The sequence below is a fragment of the Delphinus delphis genome, chromosome 6 (assembly GCF_949987515.2).
Source record: "Delphinus delphis chromosome 6, mDelDel1.2, whole genome shotgun sequence".
In the NCBI taxonomy this organism is placed as follows: domain Eukaryota; kingdom Metazoa; phylum Chordata; class Mammalia; order Artiodactyla; family Delphinidae; genus Delphinus; species Delphinus delphis.
Window position 1 is genome coordinate 12,146,560 of NC_082688.1, and position 16,382 is coordinate 12,162,941.

The following is a 16,382-nucleotide window of genomic DNA, read 5'->3' on the forward strand; positions in this document are numbered from 1 at the left end:
AAGGAACATTTAGGTACATGTTGGTCCTTCGCATCCTAGTCTCCATGTTTCTTAATTGCTTTTTCATATATTATCATCTTTCAATGTTATTTTCTGAGTAATTTCCTCAGATTCATTTTGTAGGTAATATATCTGTTGCACCTTTAATTTCACTGGGTCTAATTTTCACTTGTAGAAGTTTTATTTTTAGTTTGCTTGGTATATTAAAATCTTTTGTAATGTTATTTTCTAACGTTTCCAAAATTTTCTTTAAATCTTTAGTCATCTTAATCATACCCATCTTAAGGTTACAGCTAATAATTCAGATGCCAAAGTTTTGGTGAGATTTGATCTTACTGGTGGTTTGCTAACTCTTGCTCATGGTGAATTGTCATTTGTAAATCTTTTTGTAAAGGTTAGTTTTTTTTTTTAATTTATTTAATTTATTTATTTATGGCTGCGTTGGGTCTTCGTTGCTGCGCACGGGCTTTCTCTAGTTGAGAGGACCAGGGGCCACTCTTTGTTGTGGTGCATGGGCTTCTCATTGCGGTGGCTTCTCCTGTTGTGGAGCACGGGCTCTAGGCGTGCGGGCTCAGTAGTTGGGGCTCACCAGCTCTAGATCACAGGCTCAGTAGCTGTGGCGCATGGACTTAGTTGCTCCACGGCATGTGGGATCTTCCCAGACCAGGGCTCGAACCCGTGTCCCCTGCACTGGCAGGCGGATTCTTAACCACTGCGCTATCAGGGAAGCCCCATTCTTTGTAAATTTTGCATTGTGCACTATTCCTTATCAGAGTTACCTGTGGGAATACTATGCAGCCTGGGTGGCAAGCATGTCCCTCGACAGTTTTACAGCTGATTCTGTCAGGTGCCCCAAGAGTATTACTAACCCAGGAACAAGAAGGTAGTATAAATTAAAACCCCAAACATACATGAAGGCAAGCCTATGGGTACAAATACTCAACAAGACTCCCCTCCAATCAGTGTCCAATGTAAGACAGAGAAGCTTCCTTATTTTTTTCCTGTGACTGTAGGCAGGTTACTATTATTATTTTTTCAAGTATATCCTTTCAAGTTAGGATGTATCCCAAGTGTGTTTTATAAGGAAATCTCAGTTCCAAAACCTCTCCCTGTAAAATCCAAGGCCTTATCTCTTACCTAATTTACCTATCAAAACCCAAGTCCACTGGTTATAAAGAACAGCAAATTCCCCCAGAGGAGTCCCAATGTCAGTTCATACATATAGTTCTGGCTTTCATTTCCCTCTTTGCTTTCGTTCCTTGAGGATTTTCTTTACATTTTTGTGAATACAGCTATTCAATTAAAAGGGTATTTGTTGGTACCTCCCTGGTGGCGCAGTGGTTAAGAATCCGCCTGCCAATGTAGGGGACACGGGTTTGAGCCCTAGTCCTGGAAGATCCCACATGCTGTGGAGCAACTAAGCCCGTGAGCCATAACTACTGAGCCCTCGTGCCACAACTACTCAGCCCTCGTGCCACAACTACTGAAGCCCACGCACCTAGAGCCTGTGCTCTGCAACAAAGAAAAGCCACCGCAATGAGAAGCCACCGCAATGAGAAGCCCACGCACCGCAACGAAGAGTAGCCCCCACTCGCCGCAACTCGAGAAAGCCAGCACTCAGCAATGACCCAACACAGCCAAAAATAAATAAATAAATAAATAAATTTATTTTTTAAAAAAAGGGTATTTAGGCTTCCCTGGTGGTGCAGTGGTTGAGAGTCCGCCTGCTGATGCAGGGGACATGGGTTCGCACCCCGGTCCGGGAGGATCCCACATGCCGCGGAGCAGCTGGGCCCGTGAGCCATGGCCGCTGAGCCTGCGCGTCCAGAGCCTGTGCTCCACAACGGGAGTGGTCACAACAGTAAGAGGCCCACGTACCGCAAAATAAATAAATAAATAAATAATAAAATAAAATAAAAAGGGTATTTGTTATATTTCATCCAGCTTTCCTAAGTATTTTGTATCGAGACATTTTTAGGTTTTCTAAGTCATCATATTTCCCAAAATGGAGTTCTTATCCTCAGTACCTAAAAGAAGTTGATAGATTACTAGCTGTCAACTGGATATTCAACAAAACACTCAGTTAGAACTTCAGAGGTGGAACAGTGACAGATCTTTCAAATGTATCCTCTAAGTCCACTGCAATTTTAAAATCTACCAGGGGTTGAAAAAACAGTTTCATAAAGAAGTGTGGGCATCACTGGCAACACATCTGTAGATATCCTATCCTACCTTCTTCTGATGACAGATCTCACAGATTTAACAGTAATTTTTAATCTTCACTTACTAGTTCTGTAGCCAATAAACCAATATGCTGTGTAGATGTACTGAAATTACATGAAAATACATAGAGAAAACATTTTAAATTTGGAAAACATGTTGCTCAATTTCCTGTTCTATAAAACAGAATTATTGGGGCTTCCCTGGTGGCGCAGTGGTTGAGAATCCACCTGCCAATGCAGGGGACACGCTCTAGCCTGTGCTCTAGAGCCTGCGAGCCACAACTATTGAGCCCACGTGCCAGCAACTACTGAAGCCCACGTGCCTAGAGCCCATGCTCCACAACAAGAGAAGCCACTGCAATGAGAAGCCTGCACACTGCAAAGAAGAGTAGCCCCTGTTCGCCGCAACTAGAGAAAGCCTGGGCACAGCAGTGAAGACCCAACGCGGCCAGAAACAAATTAATTAATCTTAAAAAAAACCCCAAAACAGAATAATCTCCTTTTGGTGAACAAGATAAATGAGAGTGGGCTTCCCTGGTGGCACAGTGGTTGAGAGTCCGCCTGCCGATGCAGGGGACATGGGTTCGTGCCCCTGTCCGGGAAGATCCCACATGCCGCGTAGCAGCTGGGCCCGTGAGCCATGGCCGCTGAGCCTGCGCGTCCAGAGCCTGTGCTCCGCAACTGGAGAGGCCACAACAGTGAGAGGCCCTCGTACCGCAAAAACAAACAAACAAACAAAAACACTTAAGGGCTTCCCTGGTGGCGCAGTCGTTGAGAGTCCGCCTGCCGATGCAGGGGACACGGGTTCGTGCCCTGGTCCGGGAGGATCCCACATGCCGCGGAGCGGTTGGGCCAGTGAGCCATGGCCGCTGAGCCTGCGCGTCTGGAGCCTGTGCTCCGCAATGGGAGAGGCCACAACAGGGAGAGGCCCGCGTACCGCAAAAAAAAAAAAAAAAAAAAATGAGTGAGCAAAAAGTTCTCTGGAGAAGCCCTGAGGGTCCTTCCCATTTACCGAGAATGGTTCATCAAATTAGAAACAGGAAGAATAAGTCTAACAGTACTTCAAAAATTAACAAGAAAATTCTCGACAGGAACAAATCCAAAAGGAGAGAAGACTGATCTATTTACATCTGTACTCACTTATGCTATCTTCCTATTTCAGAAGCTGTTCCTAGGCTAACCCTTCCACTTATACACACGAAACCCTTTTCCCTAATTGAATCAAAGATTTTGCTCTCATTTTGTAGTAGCAATGTCCCCCTTTACTGAATAATTCTTATCAGTATATAAATATCATAAAATCCCTCACTGGAATCCATATCACCCTTCAGGTACCTATTTTTCAGCTCCTTTGTTAGCAAAAAATCCTTGAAACAGTTGTCTGTTTCTGCTGAAAAATCAGCTGGTAACCTTATGGGGATTCCCTTCTATGTTATTTGTTGCTTTTCCCTTGTTGCTTCATCTAATCCCATAGCTTTGAATACCATCTATATACTGTTGATGTCAGCCACAATCTCTCCTGAACATCAGTCACATACATGCAACTAACTACCTGACATCTAAAAATGACATCTAATAGTCACCTCAAATTTAATATGTCCTAAACAGGACTTTGATTCCCCTGTCCCCTACCCCAATTCTGGTCTTCCTATCTTTTGCCCATTTCACTAAATGGCAAAACCATATACCTAACAGTTCAGGCCAAAATCTAGGAAGCAACTTTACTTCTCTCTGCCTCAAATCCCATATCTAATTCTCCCACCTTCATACCAACCAGCTCTACCTTGAAAATATATCCTGAATCACAGTCCATTCATCCTCTAGTCCAAGCTAACATTATCTCTCCCTTTCAGGACTAAAACAGCCTGCTCTTCTTGCTGTCAATCTTGCCCAAAGTCAGCACATGTGTATAGGTCTGGCTTTCAGGTTCCTCTTTGCTTTTGTTCCTTGGGGACTTTCTTCACTTTCTTGTGAATAGAGCTATGTAATTGAAAGGCTATTTATTCTATTTCATCCAGCTTTCCGAAGTATTTGTATTGGGACATTTCCAAATACAATTCACCCATTTAAAGTATACATTCTATTCTATGGTTTTGAGTATATTAACAGATATGTGCAACCACCACCAAAGTCGATCTTAAAATATTTTCATTACCTCAAAAAGAAAACACCCTACCTCCTTAGGTATCAACTCTCTCTTCCCCCAGTATCTCCAACCCTAAGCAAACACTTATTTATTTTCTGCCTCTAAAGATTTGACTATTCTAGACATTTCATATTATTGGAACCCTGTAATTAGTGGACTTTTGTGACTTGCTTATCACTTAACATAATGTTCTTCAGGGTTCATCTGTGTTGTAGCATGCATCAGTACTTCATTCCTATGACCAACTAATATTCCACTCTAGACCACATTTTATTTATCCATTTGGTAGTTGATAAACATTTAGGTTGCTTAGCTCCTTATATATCCTAGATATAAGTAACTTACGGTTTGCAAACATTTTTCTCTCATTCTGTGGGTTGACTTTTCACTTTTTTGATAGTATCTTTTGAGGTAGAAAAGATTTTATTGTTGATACAGTCCAATTAATTCTTTTTCCTTTGTTGCTTGTATTTTTGGTATATCTTAGAATGCACTGCTAAACCTGAAGTCATGAAAATTTACCCCTATTTTCTTCTAAGAGTTTTATACTTTTAGCTCTTACATTGAGGTCTTTGATCTACTTTGAGCTAATTTTTATATATAGTGTGATGTAAGGGTACAACTTCATTCTTTTGAATGTGACTATCCAGTTGTCCCAGCACAATTTGTTGGAGAAAAAAAAATCCGTTCTCAACTGAATGGTATTAGTACCCTTGCTTCAATCAGCTGACCACAGAAACATGGTTCTATTTCTGAATTCTCAAACATATTCCAATGACCTTCATGCCTATCCTTATGTCAGTACTTCACTGTCTTGATTACCACCGCTCTATAAGTTTAGAAATTGCAAAGCGTGAGTCCTCGACTGTGTTCTTTATTTTCAACATTATATTGGCTATTTAGGGTCCCTTGCTATTCCATACAAATTTTAAAATTGGCTTGTTGGGCTTCCCTGGTGGCGCAGTGGTTGAGAGTCCGCCTGCTGATGCAGGGGACATGGGTTCGTGCCCTGGTCCGGGAAGATCCCACATGCCGCGGAGCGGCTGGGCCCGTGAGCCATGGCCGCTGAGCCTGTGCGTCTGGAGCCTGTGCTCCGCAACGGGAGATGCCACAACAGTGAGAGGCCGGCGTACCACACACACACAAAAAAATTGGCTTGTTAACCTCTACGAAGATGTTACCTGGGATTCTGATAAGGAATGCACTGAATGTGTAGACCAATTTGAGGAATAATGCCATCCTAACAAGTCTTCTAATGCATGAACACTGGATGAATTTCCACTTATTTAGGTCTTTAATTTCTTTCAACAATGCTTTGCAGATTTCAGAGTATAAGATTTTCACTTTTTTAAACAATGCAAAGTATTTAATTCTTTTTAATGCTATCATAAATGCAACTGTTTTCCTACTGTCATTTAAGATTGCTACTTACAAGTATACAGAAATAAAATTGATATTTGCATGATGATCTTGTATCCTGCAATCCTGCTGAACTTATTAGTTTTAATAATTTTTAGTGGATTTCTTAGGACTTTCTACATACAAGATCATATACAACTGCCAACAGAGATGATTTTTATTTCCTTCTTCCCAATATGGATGTTTTAGATTTTTACATGCCTAACTGCTCTGGAAATAACCTCAAGTACAATGTTGAACAGATATCCATGCAGTGAGCCTAAACGGAGGAGGAAAAAATCTACTCTTTCACCAGCGAGAATGATTTTAGCTGTGGGTTTTTCACAATTGCTATTTATCTAGTTGAGGAAGTGCCATTCTATTCATAGTTTCATTTGTTTACTTTCATGACAAAGTGTTGAATTGTTATCAAATGCTTTTACTGTGTCTACTGAAATGATTATGTTTTTGCTTTTAATTCCACTGATATGGTATGTTACATTAATAGATTTTAATATGTTAAACCAAACTTCGATTCCTTCGATTCCCACTTGATCATGGTATGTAATCCTTTTCATATGTTGATGAATTAAGTCTGCTGGTGTTTTGTTGAGGATTTTGTCTCCATATTTATAAGAGATACTGACGTGTAGTCTTATGAAATCTCTGTCTAATTCTGGCATCAGGGTAATATCATCCTCATAAAATGAATTGGGAAATATTCTCTATTTTTTTGGGAGTGTGTTAAGTACTGGTATTCTTACTTACACATTTGGTAGAGTTCAGCAGTGAAGTAATCCAGGTATATTTTCTATTGCTAGTTCAATCTCTTGTTATATGTCTATTCATATTATTTATCAGTTTCATTAGTGTTTTTCTTGAAATTTGTCCATTTAATCTAAGTTCTCTAATTTACTGGCATACTACTGTTCATAAGATTCCTTTATAATCCTTTTTATTTATGTAAGTTTGGTAGCAATGTTTCATTTCTGATTCTAGTAATTTGTGTCTCCTCTTTTTCTGTTGGTCAATCTAAAATGTTGTCGATTTTGTTGATCTTTTCAAAGAACCAGCTTTTGGTTTCATTCATTTCTCTATTGGTTTTCTCTTCTGTTTCATTAATTTTCACCCTAACCTTTTATTTCCTTACTTCTGCTTGTTTTAAGTTTGCCCTTGTTTTTCCAATGTCTTAAGGTGAAAAATTAGGTTATTAATTTGAGATCTTCCTTCTCTCATAATATAGGAATTTACAAGTAGAAATTTCCCTATAAGCATTATTTTAGCTATATTGTGTAAGTTTTGGTATACCTTCATTTTCATTCATCTCAAAGTATTTTCTAATTTCCCTTTTAATTTCTTCTTTGACCCATAAGTTATCTGGGAGTATGTTGTTTAATTTCCATGTATTTGTTAATTTTTCAGTTTTACTTCTGTTATTGATTTCTTCACTGTGGTTGGAAAAATAATTTAGGTGTACTTGAGAAGAATGTATATTATTATTGTTGAGTACTCCATAGATATGTCAGGTCAAAATGGTTTATAGTGCTGCTCTAGACTTCTATTTACATATTGGTCTCCTGCTTAGTTTTTCTATCCGTAATTGAAAGGAAGTATTATAACAACAATTATTGTTGAACTATTTCTGTGTTCATTTCTGTCATTTTTTGCTTCATGTATTTTGAAGTTCCTTTATTAGGGATTTCATTGTTGGACCTTCCTGGTGGTCTGACCCTTATAGGATTATAAAAAGCCCTTTTTTTTTTTTTTTTTTTTTGCGGTACACGGGCCTCTCACGTTGCGGAGCACAGGCTCCGGACGCACAGGCTCAGCGGCCATGGCTCACGGGCCCAGCCGCTCCACGGCATGTGGGATCTTCCCAGACCGGGGCACGAACTCGTGTCCCATGCATCGGCAGGTTGAGTGGCGCTCAACCACTGCGCCACCAGGGAAGCCCCTAAAAAGCCCTTTTCATCCGTAGTATCATTATTTGTTTTAAAGTCTATATTGCCTAACATCACTATAATCACTCATTTTCTTGTGACTGTTGTTTGCATATCTTTTCCCATCTATTTAAATATATTTACATCTTTGAATCTAAGATGTGTCTCCTAGATGTTGCTTTATCCAGTACTGACAATTTCTACTTTTTGATCATACTGCTTAATCCATTCACATTTAATGCTATTATTGATATAGTTCAATTTAGGTGTGCTATTTTACTTTTTGTTTATTTATCTGTCTCATGTATTTTTCATTCCTTTATTCCTCCCTTACTACTTTCTTTAGAGTTTAGTAAATAACTTTCTAATGCAGCACTGACATTTCTTTAATATTATATATATGCACATGTATATATATGCATATGTGTGCACGTGCACACACACATATACATATATACGTGCACACACCACTGTAGTGGTGCCCCTTTGGATTCTTACTCTTCCCCACCTCATCATCCCTCCCCCAAGGCAACCACTCTTCTGCTTTCTGTGAGTGTAGATTTGTTTTGCATTTTTTAAAATCGTATATAAACGGAACACACAATATGTGCTTCTATTTATGGAGTTGGAGGGGATGTCTGGCTTCTTTCAATCAGCTTAATTATTTTGAGATCATTCATGACTGTGGTAATGAGAGGTCATTTTTTTTTGAGAGTTCATTCTTTTTTTTAAGAGTCTAAATACTTCTCACATATTGTTTTATTTACTTTTTTATAAAAGTTCCGAGAAAAGGTCTTTGTTTTATACATATATATATGCCAACTTTATTGAGACTTACTTGAAATAAAATATTGTATAAGTTTAAGGTATACAACATGATGATTTGATACACATATATATTGGAAAATGATTCCCATAATAAGGTTAGTTAATACAACCACCATCAACTCACATAATTACCATTTTTAAAGATTAATCTCTCAGGAACTTTCGATTAATTATATAATGTAGTATTGTTAGCTATAGTCCCAGTGCTGTACCTTAGATCCCCAAAACATATCCACTGCCTAACTGGAAGTCTATACTGTTCGACCAACATTTCCTCATTTCTTCCACCACCACTGCCCACCTCTGGGCAACCACCATTTTACTCAGTTTCCATGAGTTTGGCTTTTTTAGATTCCACATATAAATCGTGGAATGTGGAATATGTTGTGTTTCCATATTTGTTTCTTTCAAGATGTTTTCTGATTTCCCTTTTGATTTCTTCTTTGACCCAATGATTGGTCAGGAGTAGGTTGTTTAACTTCCACATATTTGTAGATTTTCAAGTTTTCCCCGTTGTTTTATTTCTAGTTTTATACCACTGTAGTCAGAAAAGAATCTGGTATGATGTCAGTCTTCTTAAATTTGCTAAGATTTGATTTGTGACCTAACATATACTTGTTTTGAAATGGCCCCTCTTTTAGTTCCCATTTGCATGGAATAGCTTTTCATCTCTTCACATATGACACATGGATAAGTCTAGGTGTGTCCTTAAAGCTGAAATGAGTCTCTCTTTTTTAAAACTTTATTTATTTATTTTTGGCTGTGTTGGGTTTTCGTGGCTGTGCGTGCACTTTCTCTAGTTGCAGCGAGCAGGGGCTACTCTTCGTTGTGGTGTGTGGGCTCTAGAGCGCAGGCTCAGTAGTTGTGGAGCAGGAGCTTAGTCGCTCCACAGCATGTGGGATCTTCCCAGACCAGTTCTCAAACCTGTGTCCCCTGCTTTGGCAGGTGGATTCTTAACCACTGTGCCACCAGGGAAGTCTTGACATGAGTCTCTTATATGCAGCATATAGTGCGGTCTTGTTTTTTTAATACATTCTGACACTTGTCATTTGATTGGACAATTTAATTCATTTGCATTTAAAATAATTACTGATAAATAAGAACTTACTAATATTATGTAATTAATTGTTTCCTGGGGACTTCCCTGGTGGCGCAGTGGTTAAGAATCTGCCTGCCAGTGCAGGGGACTTGGGTTTGAGCCCTGGTCCGGGAAGATCCCACATGCTGCGGAACAACTAAGCCCGTGCGCCACAACTACTGAAGCCTGCACGCCTGGAGTCCATGCTCCACAAAAAGAGAAGCCAACGCAATGAGAAGCCGGCACACCACAACAAACAGTAGTTCCCGCTCGCCACAACTAGATAAAGCCCACGCGCAGCAACAAACACCCAACGCATCCAAAAATAAATAAATTAATTAAAAAATAATTGTTTTCTGGTTGTTTTGTAGTTCCCTTGTTCCTTTCTTCCTCTCCTGCTATCTTCCCTTGTGAACTGATGATTTTCTGTAGTGGTACACTTTGATCCCTTATCTTTTATGAGCTATTGTAGCTTATTACTTTGTGGTTACCATGAGGTTTACATAAAACATTTTACAAGATATAACAGTATATTAACAGTAACAACCTAACTTCAATCGCATACAAAACTCTACCTTTTACTTCCCCAAACACTTTGCTTCTGATGTCACAATTTAACTTTCTATATTATGTATTCATTGTAGCTATAGTTATTTTTTAATACCTTTGCCCTTTAACTTTTATACTAGAGTTTCTTAATCAACACACCACCATATTACAGTATCAGACTATACTGATTTTGACTATATACTTATCTTTTCCAGTGTGTTTTATATTTTCATATGTTTTCATGTTACTAATTAGTGTCCTTTCATTTCAGATTGAAGAACTCCTTTAACCACTTTTCTTAAGGTCTAGTGATGATCAACTCCCTCAGCATTGATTTGGGAAGTACAGGTATCCCTCACTTTCCGAAAGTTTGCAATATGCCACTTTGCTTTTAGAAAGCCCTACATCAGTACTTGTTTTTGCTAACTGAAAGAAACCTGAAGAGGATTTTTGCTTTTATGAAAAAAAGCAATTACTGTACTAATGTAGGTTGTCTGTAAAAGCGAAGGGGTGTAACACAAACTTTCAGAAAGCAGGGGATACTCTTCACTATATGCCATTTCAGCTTACGAAGTTTCATAGGAACATTCTACTTTCAGATTGATGGGGAAAGCTGTAATCTTTCTCTCTCCTTCATTTCTTTTTTTTTTTTTTGGCCATGCTGCACGGCTTGCAGGACCTAAGTTCCCTGACCAGGGATTGAACCCACACCCCTGGCAGTGAAAGCATGAGTCCTAACCACTGAAGCCCCAGAGGATTCCCTCCCCTTCATTTCTGATGGACAACTTTGCCAACTAATGTATTCTTGGTGGGCAGTTTTTTTCTTTTAGCACTTTGAATATATCATCCCATTCTCTTACGGCCTGCAAGGTTTCTGCTGAGAAATCTGCTAAAAGCCTTATGGGGGGTTCCTTTGAAATGTGAGATAGTTTTTTTTTCCTCTTGCTCGTTTAAAAACTGTTTGTCTTTGATTTTTAAACTTTATTGTAATATATTTTGGAGAGGATCACTTCGGGTTGAAATTCTGGGGGCACCTATAAACTTCATGATCTCAGATATCCAAATCTTTCCCCAAACTTGGGAAGTTTGGCGGCTTCCCTGGTGGCGCAGTGGTTGAGAATCCGCCTGCCAGTGCAGGGAACACGGGTTCAATCCCTGGTCCGGGAAGATCGCGCATGCCGCCGAGCAACTAAGCCCGTGCGCCACAACTACTGAGCCTGTGCTCTAGAGCCCATGAGCCACAACTACTGAGCCCACATACTGCAACTACTGAAGCCCACGCACCTAGAGCCCGTGCTCTGCAGCAAGAGAAGCCACTGCAATGAGAAGCCCGCGCACCACAATGAAGAGTAGCCCCCGCTTGCTGCAACTAGAGAAAGCCCGCGCGCAGCAACAAAGACCCAACACAGCCAAAATAAATAAATAATTTTTTTAAAATTGGGGAAGTTTTCAATCATTATGTTTCTAAATAAGCTTTCTGCCCCTTTCTCCCTCTCCTGTCCTTCTGGGACTCCAATATTGCATAGACTGATCATTTTAGTGGTATGCCATAGTTCACACTATAAACTGGGCCTGCTGGCCATGGGCCAGCTTTCTTCACTCCTTTTCATTTTCCCTCTGTTCTCAGACTAGATAATTTCAAATAATGTGTCTTGTACTTCACAATACTTTCTTCTGCTTGATCCAGTGTTTTGATGCTCTCTATCGCATTTGTTTTCCCTGAGATGATGATGAGTGCTCAAGTGTGTGGTTTCTTCCAATCCCACAGAATCAGGCTGACTTTTTGCATGTGCTCACTAGCCATTTGCAAAGACTCACACATACCATTCTTGCCCTCAGGGTTGTGCACAGGGAGGCAGCCACAGGGTAGGGACACGTTTGGGTGAGGAGTGTGGAGCTCAGAGGTGGCCATGGGCCAGCTGGGGGATTGGCAGGGGAGGTGTCCCCAGTGGCTCATGGGTGGGCTTCCTGAGGGAGTCCCCAGAGCAGTTAATAGGATCCACGCCCCTTTGAGATGTTCCATTCCCAATCTTGGCTGCTCTTCTTCCAGCACAACTGTCGACCCCCAGGTTATCCAGTTTACGACTCAGTATTCTGGACGGAGTGAGAAAGAAATGGGCCTTTCTGGCAGTGTACCACAAAGCTGGGAAAGTCAGGTGCTCAATCACACACTCTCACTTTCCCCCATGGAAGAAATCATGAGCTAAATACCTGCTGGCACTGAGCTGTGCCACCTTGGGGGTGGGGTGACACACATAAAATGAAACTGTTCCTTTCATCGTCTTCAATGGGTCCAATCTTGGATGTTTTTGCCCCAATAATGTGCTGGAACTTCTCTGTTGGGCTCCTGGACTTCCATGAAGGCACTCTCATCCATTAGTGTCTAAATTGGTGTTCTTTGAGAGTGGGATGGTAGAAAACTCCTGTACTGCCATTTTGATGACATTTCTTTCCATTAATTCTTTCTTTTGCCCATTGAAATTTACTGTTGAGCCTCTCCAGTGAATTCCTCATTTCAGTTATTGTGCTCTTCCACTTCGGAATTTCCATTTGGTTCTTTTGTAATTTCTATCTCCTTAATGATATTTTCTATTTGATTTTACAGTCATCATACTTTCCTTTATTTCTTTAAGCATGATTTCTTTTAGTTCATTGAACATATTAATAATGGCTACTTTCAAAGTTTGCATATTAAGTCCAATATTTGACTCTCACAAGCAGTATGTGCTGCCTTTTTAAAAATGATGTATAGGTAATATTTTCTTGTTTCTTTGCATGTCTCACATTTTGTGTTGGAAACTAGATATTTTAGGTAATACGTTGTTCCAGTTCTCGGTACTGGTCTCCACACCCTAGGACTTATTTTTTATGCTTGCTTGTTTGTTTAGTGACTAGCTGACTTATTTTAGTAAATTCTATTCCCCTAATTCCCATGGTGTTAAACCTTTGATGTTGCTCCTCTGGGGTAATTTGGATTTGCCTTCAGTCATCCTGGGATAGTTTTCGCAGGATGCTCTGTCTCTATGACTACATGTGGATATTAAACTCCACTAATTGTGGCTGATTTGCTCAACAGTTTTCAACAATCCACTAAGGTAATAAACTGCTCCACAGAAAAAACCAATAAAATTAGGATACTTTGGGCTTCCCTGGTGGCGCAGTGGTGGAGAGTCCGCCTGCCGATGCAGGGGACACGGGTTGGTGCCCCGATCCGGGAAGAACCCACATGCCGCGGAGCGGCTAGGCCCGTGAGCCATGGCCGCTGAGCCTGCGCGTCCGGAGCCTGTGCTCCGCAACGGGAGAGGCCACAACAGTGAGAGGCCCGCGTACCGCAAAAAAAAAAAAAAAAAAATTAGGATACTTTGACAGGAGAGCTCCAGAGGTCAATGTTTGAGCTCTGTCCCTACCACAGGCAGTCTTCTCCCTGCAAGCCTACAGTTAAACCGTATGTCCAACCAATCTAACAATCTCTTCCCAATTACCTTTCACCACAACCTCCACTGTTTTTGAGGGTACCCTTAGGCTTGAACTTCTCTACACTCTGTTGTAAGTATGATTTTTAAAAATTATTTATTTATTTATTTATTTTGGCTGCATTGGGGTTTTTTGTTGCTGTTGCTATGCGCGGGTTTTCTCTAGTTGCAGCGAGCGGGGGCCACTCTTCGTTGCAGTGCGCGGGCTTCTCATTGCGATGGCTTCTCTTGTTGTGGAGCACAGGCTCCAGGTGTGTGGGCTTCAGTAGTTGTGGCATGTGGGCTCAGTAGTTGTGGCTCGTGGACTCTAGAGCACAGGCTCAGTAGTTGTGGCGCACGGGCTTAGTTGTTCTGCAGCATGTGGGATCTTCCCGGACCAGGGCTAGAACCCATGTCCCCTGCATTGGCAGGCGGGTTCTTAACCACTCAGCCACCAGGGAAGCCCTCTGTTGTAAATAAAGTCGGTTCCTACGGGAAGAGATAAGGAGCTGTTTTATGTCCCACTTCTCACTGCAGGCAAAATCTCTGAGCTATAGTTATGAAGTTGGGAGTGTAGACAATGACGTACTTCTTTCTCTCTGAGCGACACATCTTCAGAAAATGAGTATTTGGTAGGTGTGGGAGGTTGCGTAGTAATCTCTGGTATTTTTGACTTCCCTCTATTAGTGTGGAACCACTACCTTACATGCCAGGGCCAGGGTAAGGGTAAGGGCAATTGGGCTCTCAGTATTCTCAGCAACACTGTGCCCTATGTAGAGCCTTCATCCCAGAAGTAAGGTCTGGGCAAAAAAAAGGCAGCCCCTACCACTCATTCACACTTGGCCAGCAAAAGGTGATGGAGGCAGGATGAGGAATGCTCTCATCCTGCTCTTCACTGGAAGACAGCCCTCCAAGTGGGAGCTGTGAGGAGAGGAAACCCTATTTTCTTGACTGTACCAATCTGGAGTGGAGTTACCATCTTGCTCAGCTGGGAGATGGGAAGGAAAAAACAAGTCTTGGCTCAAATACCACAGATTCTTAACCAAATTTTAGTAAATTTCTCTGAATAAATGTTTCTTCAATTGCTCTATGTCCTTTAGAACATTTCCACAGACTTTAATTAAAAAAAATAGTAATTGTCACCAATTTTTCTGGGGAATGGGTCCACAAAGCTCACACCATCCATGCTGTCTCTCTCAGCCAGTGATCTCATTCTTTAGCACTTTTTATTTACTTTATTTACTCTGCTCTAATCTCTGTCCTAAAAAGGGTGGTCTTCCTCAGGGTCTTTTTATGTTCTGTTCCCCGTGGAAAGTGCTTTTCCACATTTCTCCATGAACAAGTTCTTCCTCATTTCACTCAGATCTCTGCTCAAATGTCATTTCGAGACATTCTCTAAAACAGTACCTCCCATTCACTCTTTATTCATGTATTCTGCTTTGATTTTCTTCAAAACACCTAAATTTACTTAACATATTCATTTTCCTATTTGCTTAGAGTCTGTTTCCCCATTTGATTAAAAGCTCTAGGAGGGCAGGGGGCTTTGCTTGCCTTATTTGCTACTGTATCCCGAGTATTTATAACAGTACTTGGCACAAAGTCAATACTCAATAAACACTTGTTGAATAAATAGACATAAACAAGAATCAAAATATTTTTAAAGCTACTTACATTTTAAGTGACATTAACAGGTAATCTGTTCTTACTTATATCCATAAAGAGCAAAACAGTAACAGAGTATGGGAAAAGAAGTTAATAGTGATTTATTTGGCAGAGAAAATATAAACAGAAATGGCCAAAAGCCAGGAATCTTAAGTTCTGTTTTACTAATTCTAAAACTTATTTTTATAAATAGCACTGCAGACCTGCCACTGCCTTTACACTACATACACCAGGACCAAAAGAAACAATCACCTCTAACTCAATGGGAACATGAAACAATACTAAAATAACAAATGTTTATACTATGATCACTAGTTTTTACAGTTAGGGATATCAGAAGATTTAGAAGCTAATCAAATTGAAAATCCTTAATCAGATATAAATTTTTCACTATCACTAATTATAAATAAAAAGCTTTAGCATTAAAAAAAGAAAGGATATTATTTCCATGTCCTCACTTTCACTCCATATACCTTCCTATTAAGGCCAAGTTTTGCTTTAGCAAGGCTAAGCAAAAGAAATGTAGGTTATGTAGTTTTACCTTGAGTCCTGTTTTCTCGTCATCACTTCCATTATTTGTAGATGGTGTCTCATCTCCTTGCCTGGAAACCAAGACAAAATCTTCACTATTAAGAGTAGACACAGAGTCTGAGGAGACACTGATTTTTCCAACAGAAGCCTTGTCATCCATGACTCAAGAATGAAGCTCAACTCATGAATGATTAAATATTTTAAAAATGCCTGAAAAACAAAAACCATAAAGATACTCATATAGAATGTCTGCCAGATATTCAATTATGTTCTAATTTTTACAAAATACATATGGAAAAACTTAGGGGGGGAAAAAAACTTCCAAAATCTTTCCCAAAGACTTTCACTACTTACAGTTTAGGCTTTTTATTCCAGATATAAGGGAATTTGATGAAATTGAGGGCCAAGGTACTTCAGATTTCAAATATATAAATAAATAAATAAAACATATTCCCTTGAGAATAACTCTGCCTACCTACACTGATTTCTTTGGCATATGTTGTAACTCTATTCTTTTTAGAGAAAAATTATGAAGTACTGAACTTGTTTTCTATCCTTTAATTTGTAAAGCTATAT

General features: G+C 40.0%; 1 protein-coding gene across 1 annotated transcript in view; it reads right to left on the reverse strand.

The window, feature by feature from the left end:
- RABGAP1 (RAB GTPase activating protein 1) overlaps window positions 1-16,382 on the reverse strand; it is a 136,761-nt gene extending 120,379 nt beyond the window's left edge. Inside the window, exon 1 of the mRNA XM_060014185.1 lies at window positions 15,817-16,382. Within this exon, the coding sequence (XP_059870168.1) occupies window positions 15,817-15,966 (150 nt within the window). The 5' untranslated portion in view covers window positions 15,967-16,382. The remainder of the gene's footprint in view (window positions 1-15,816) is intronic.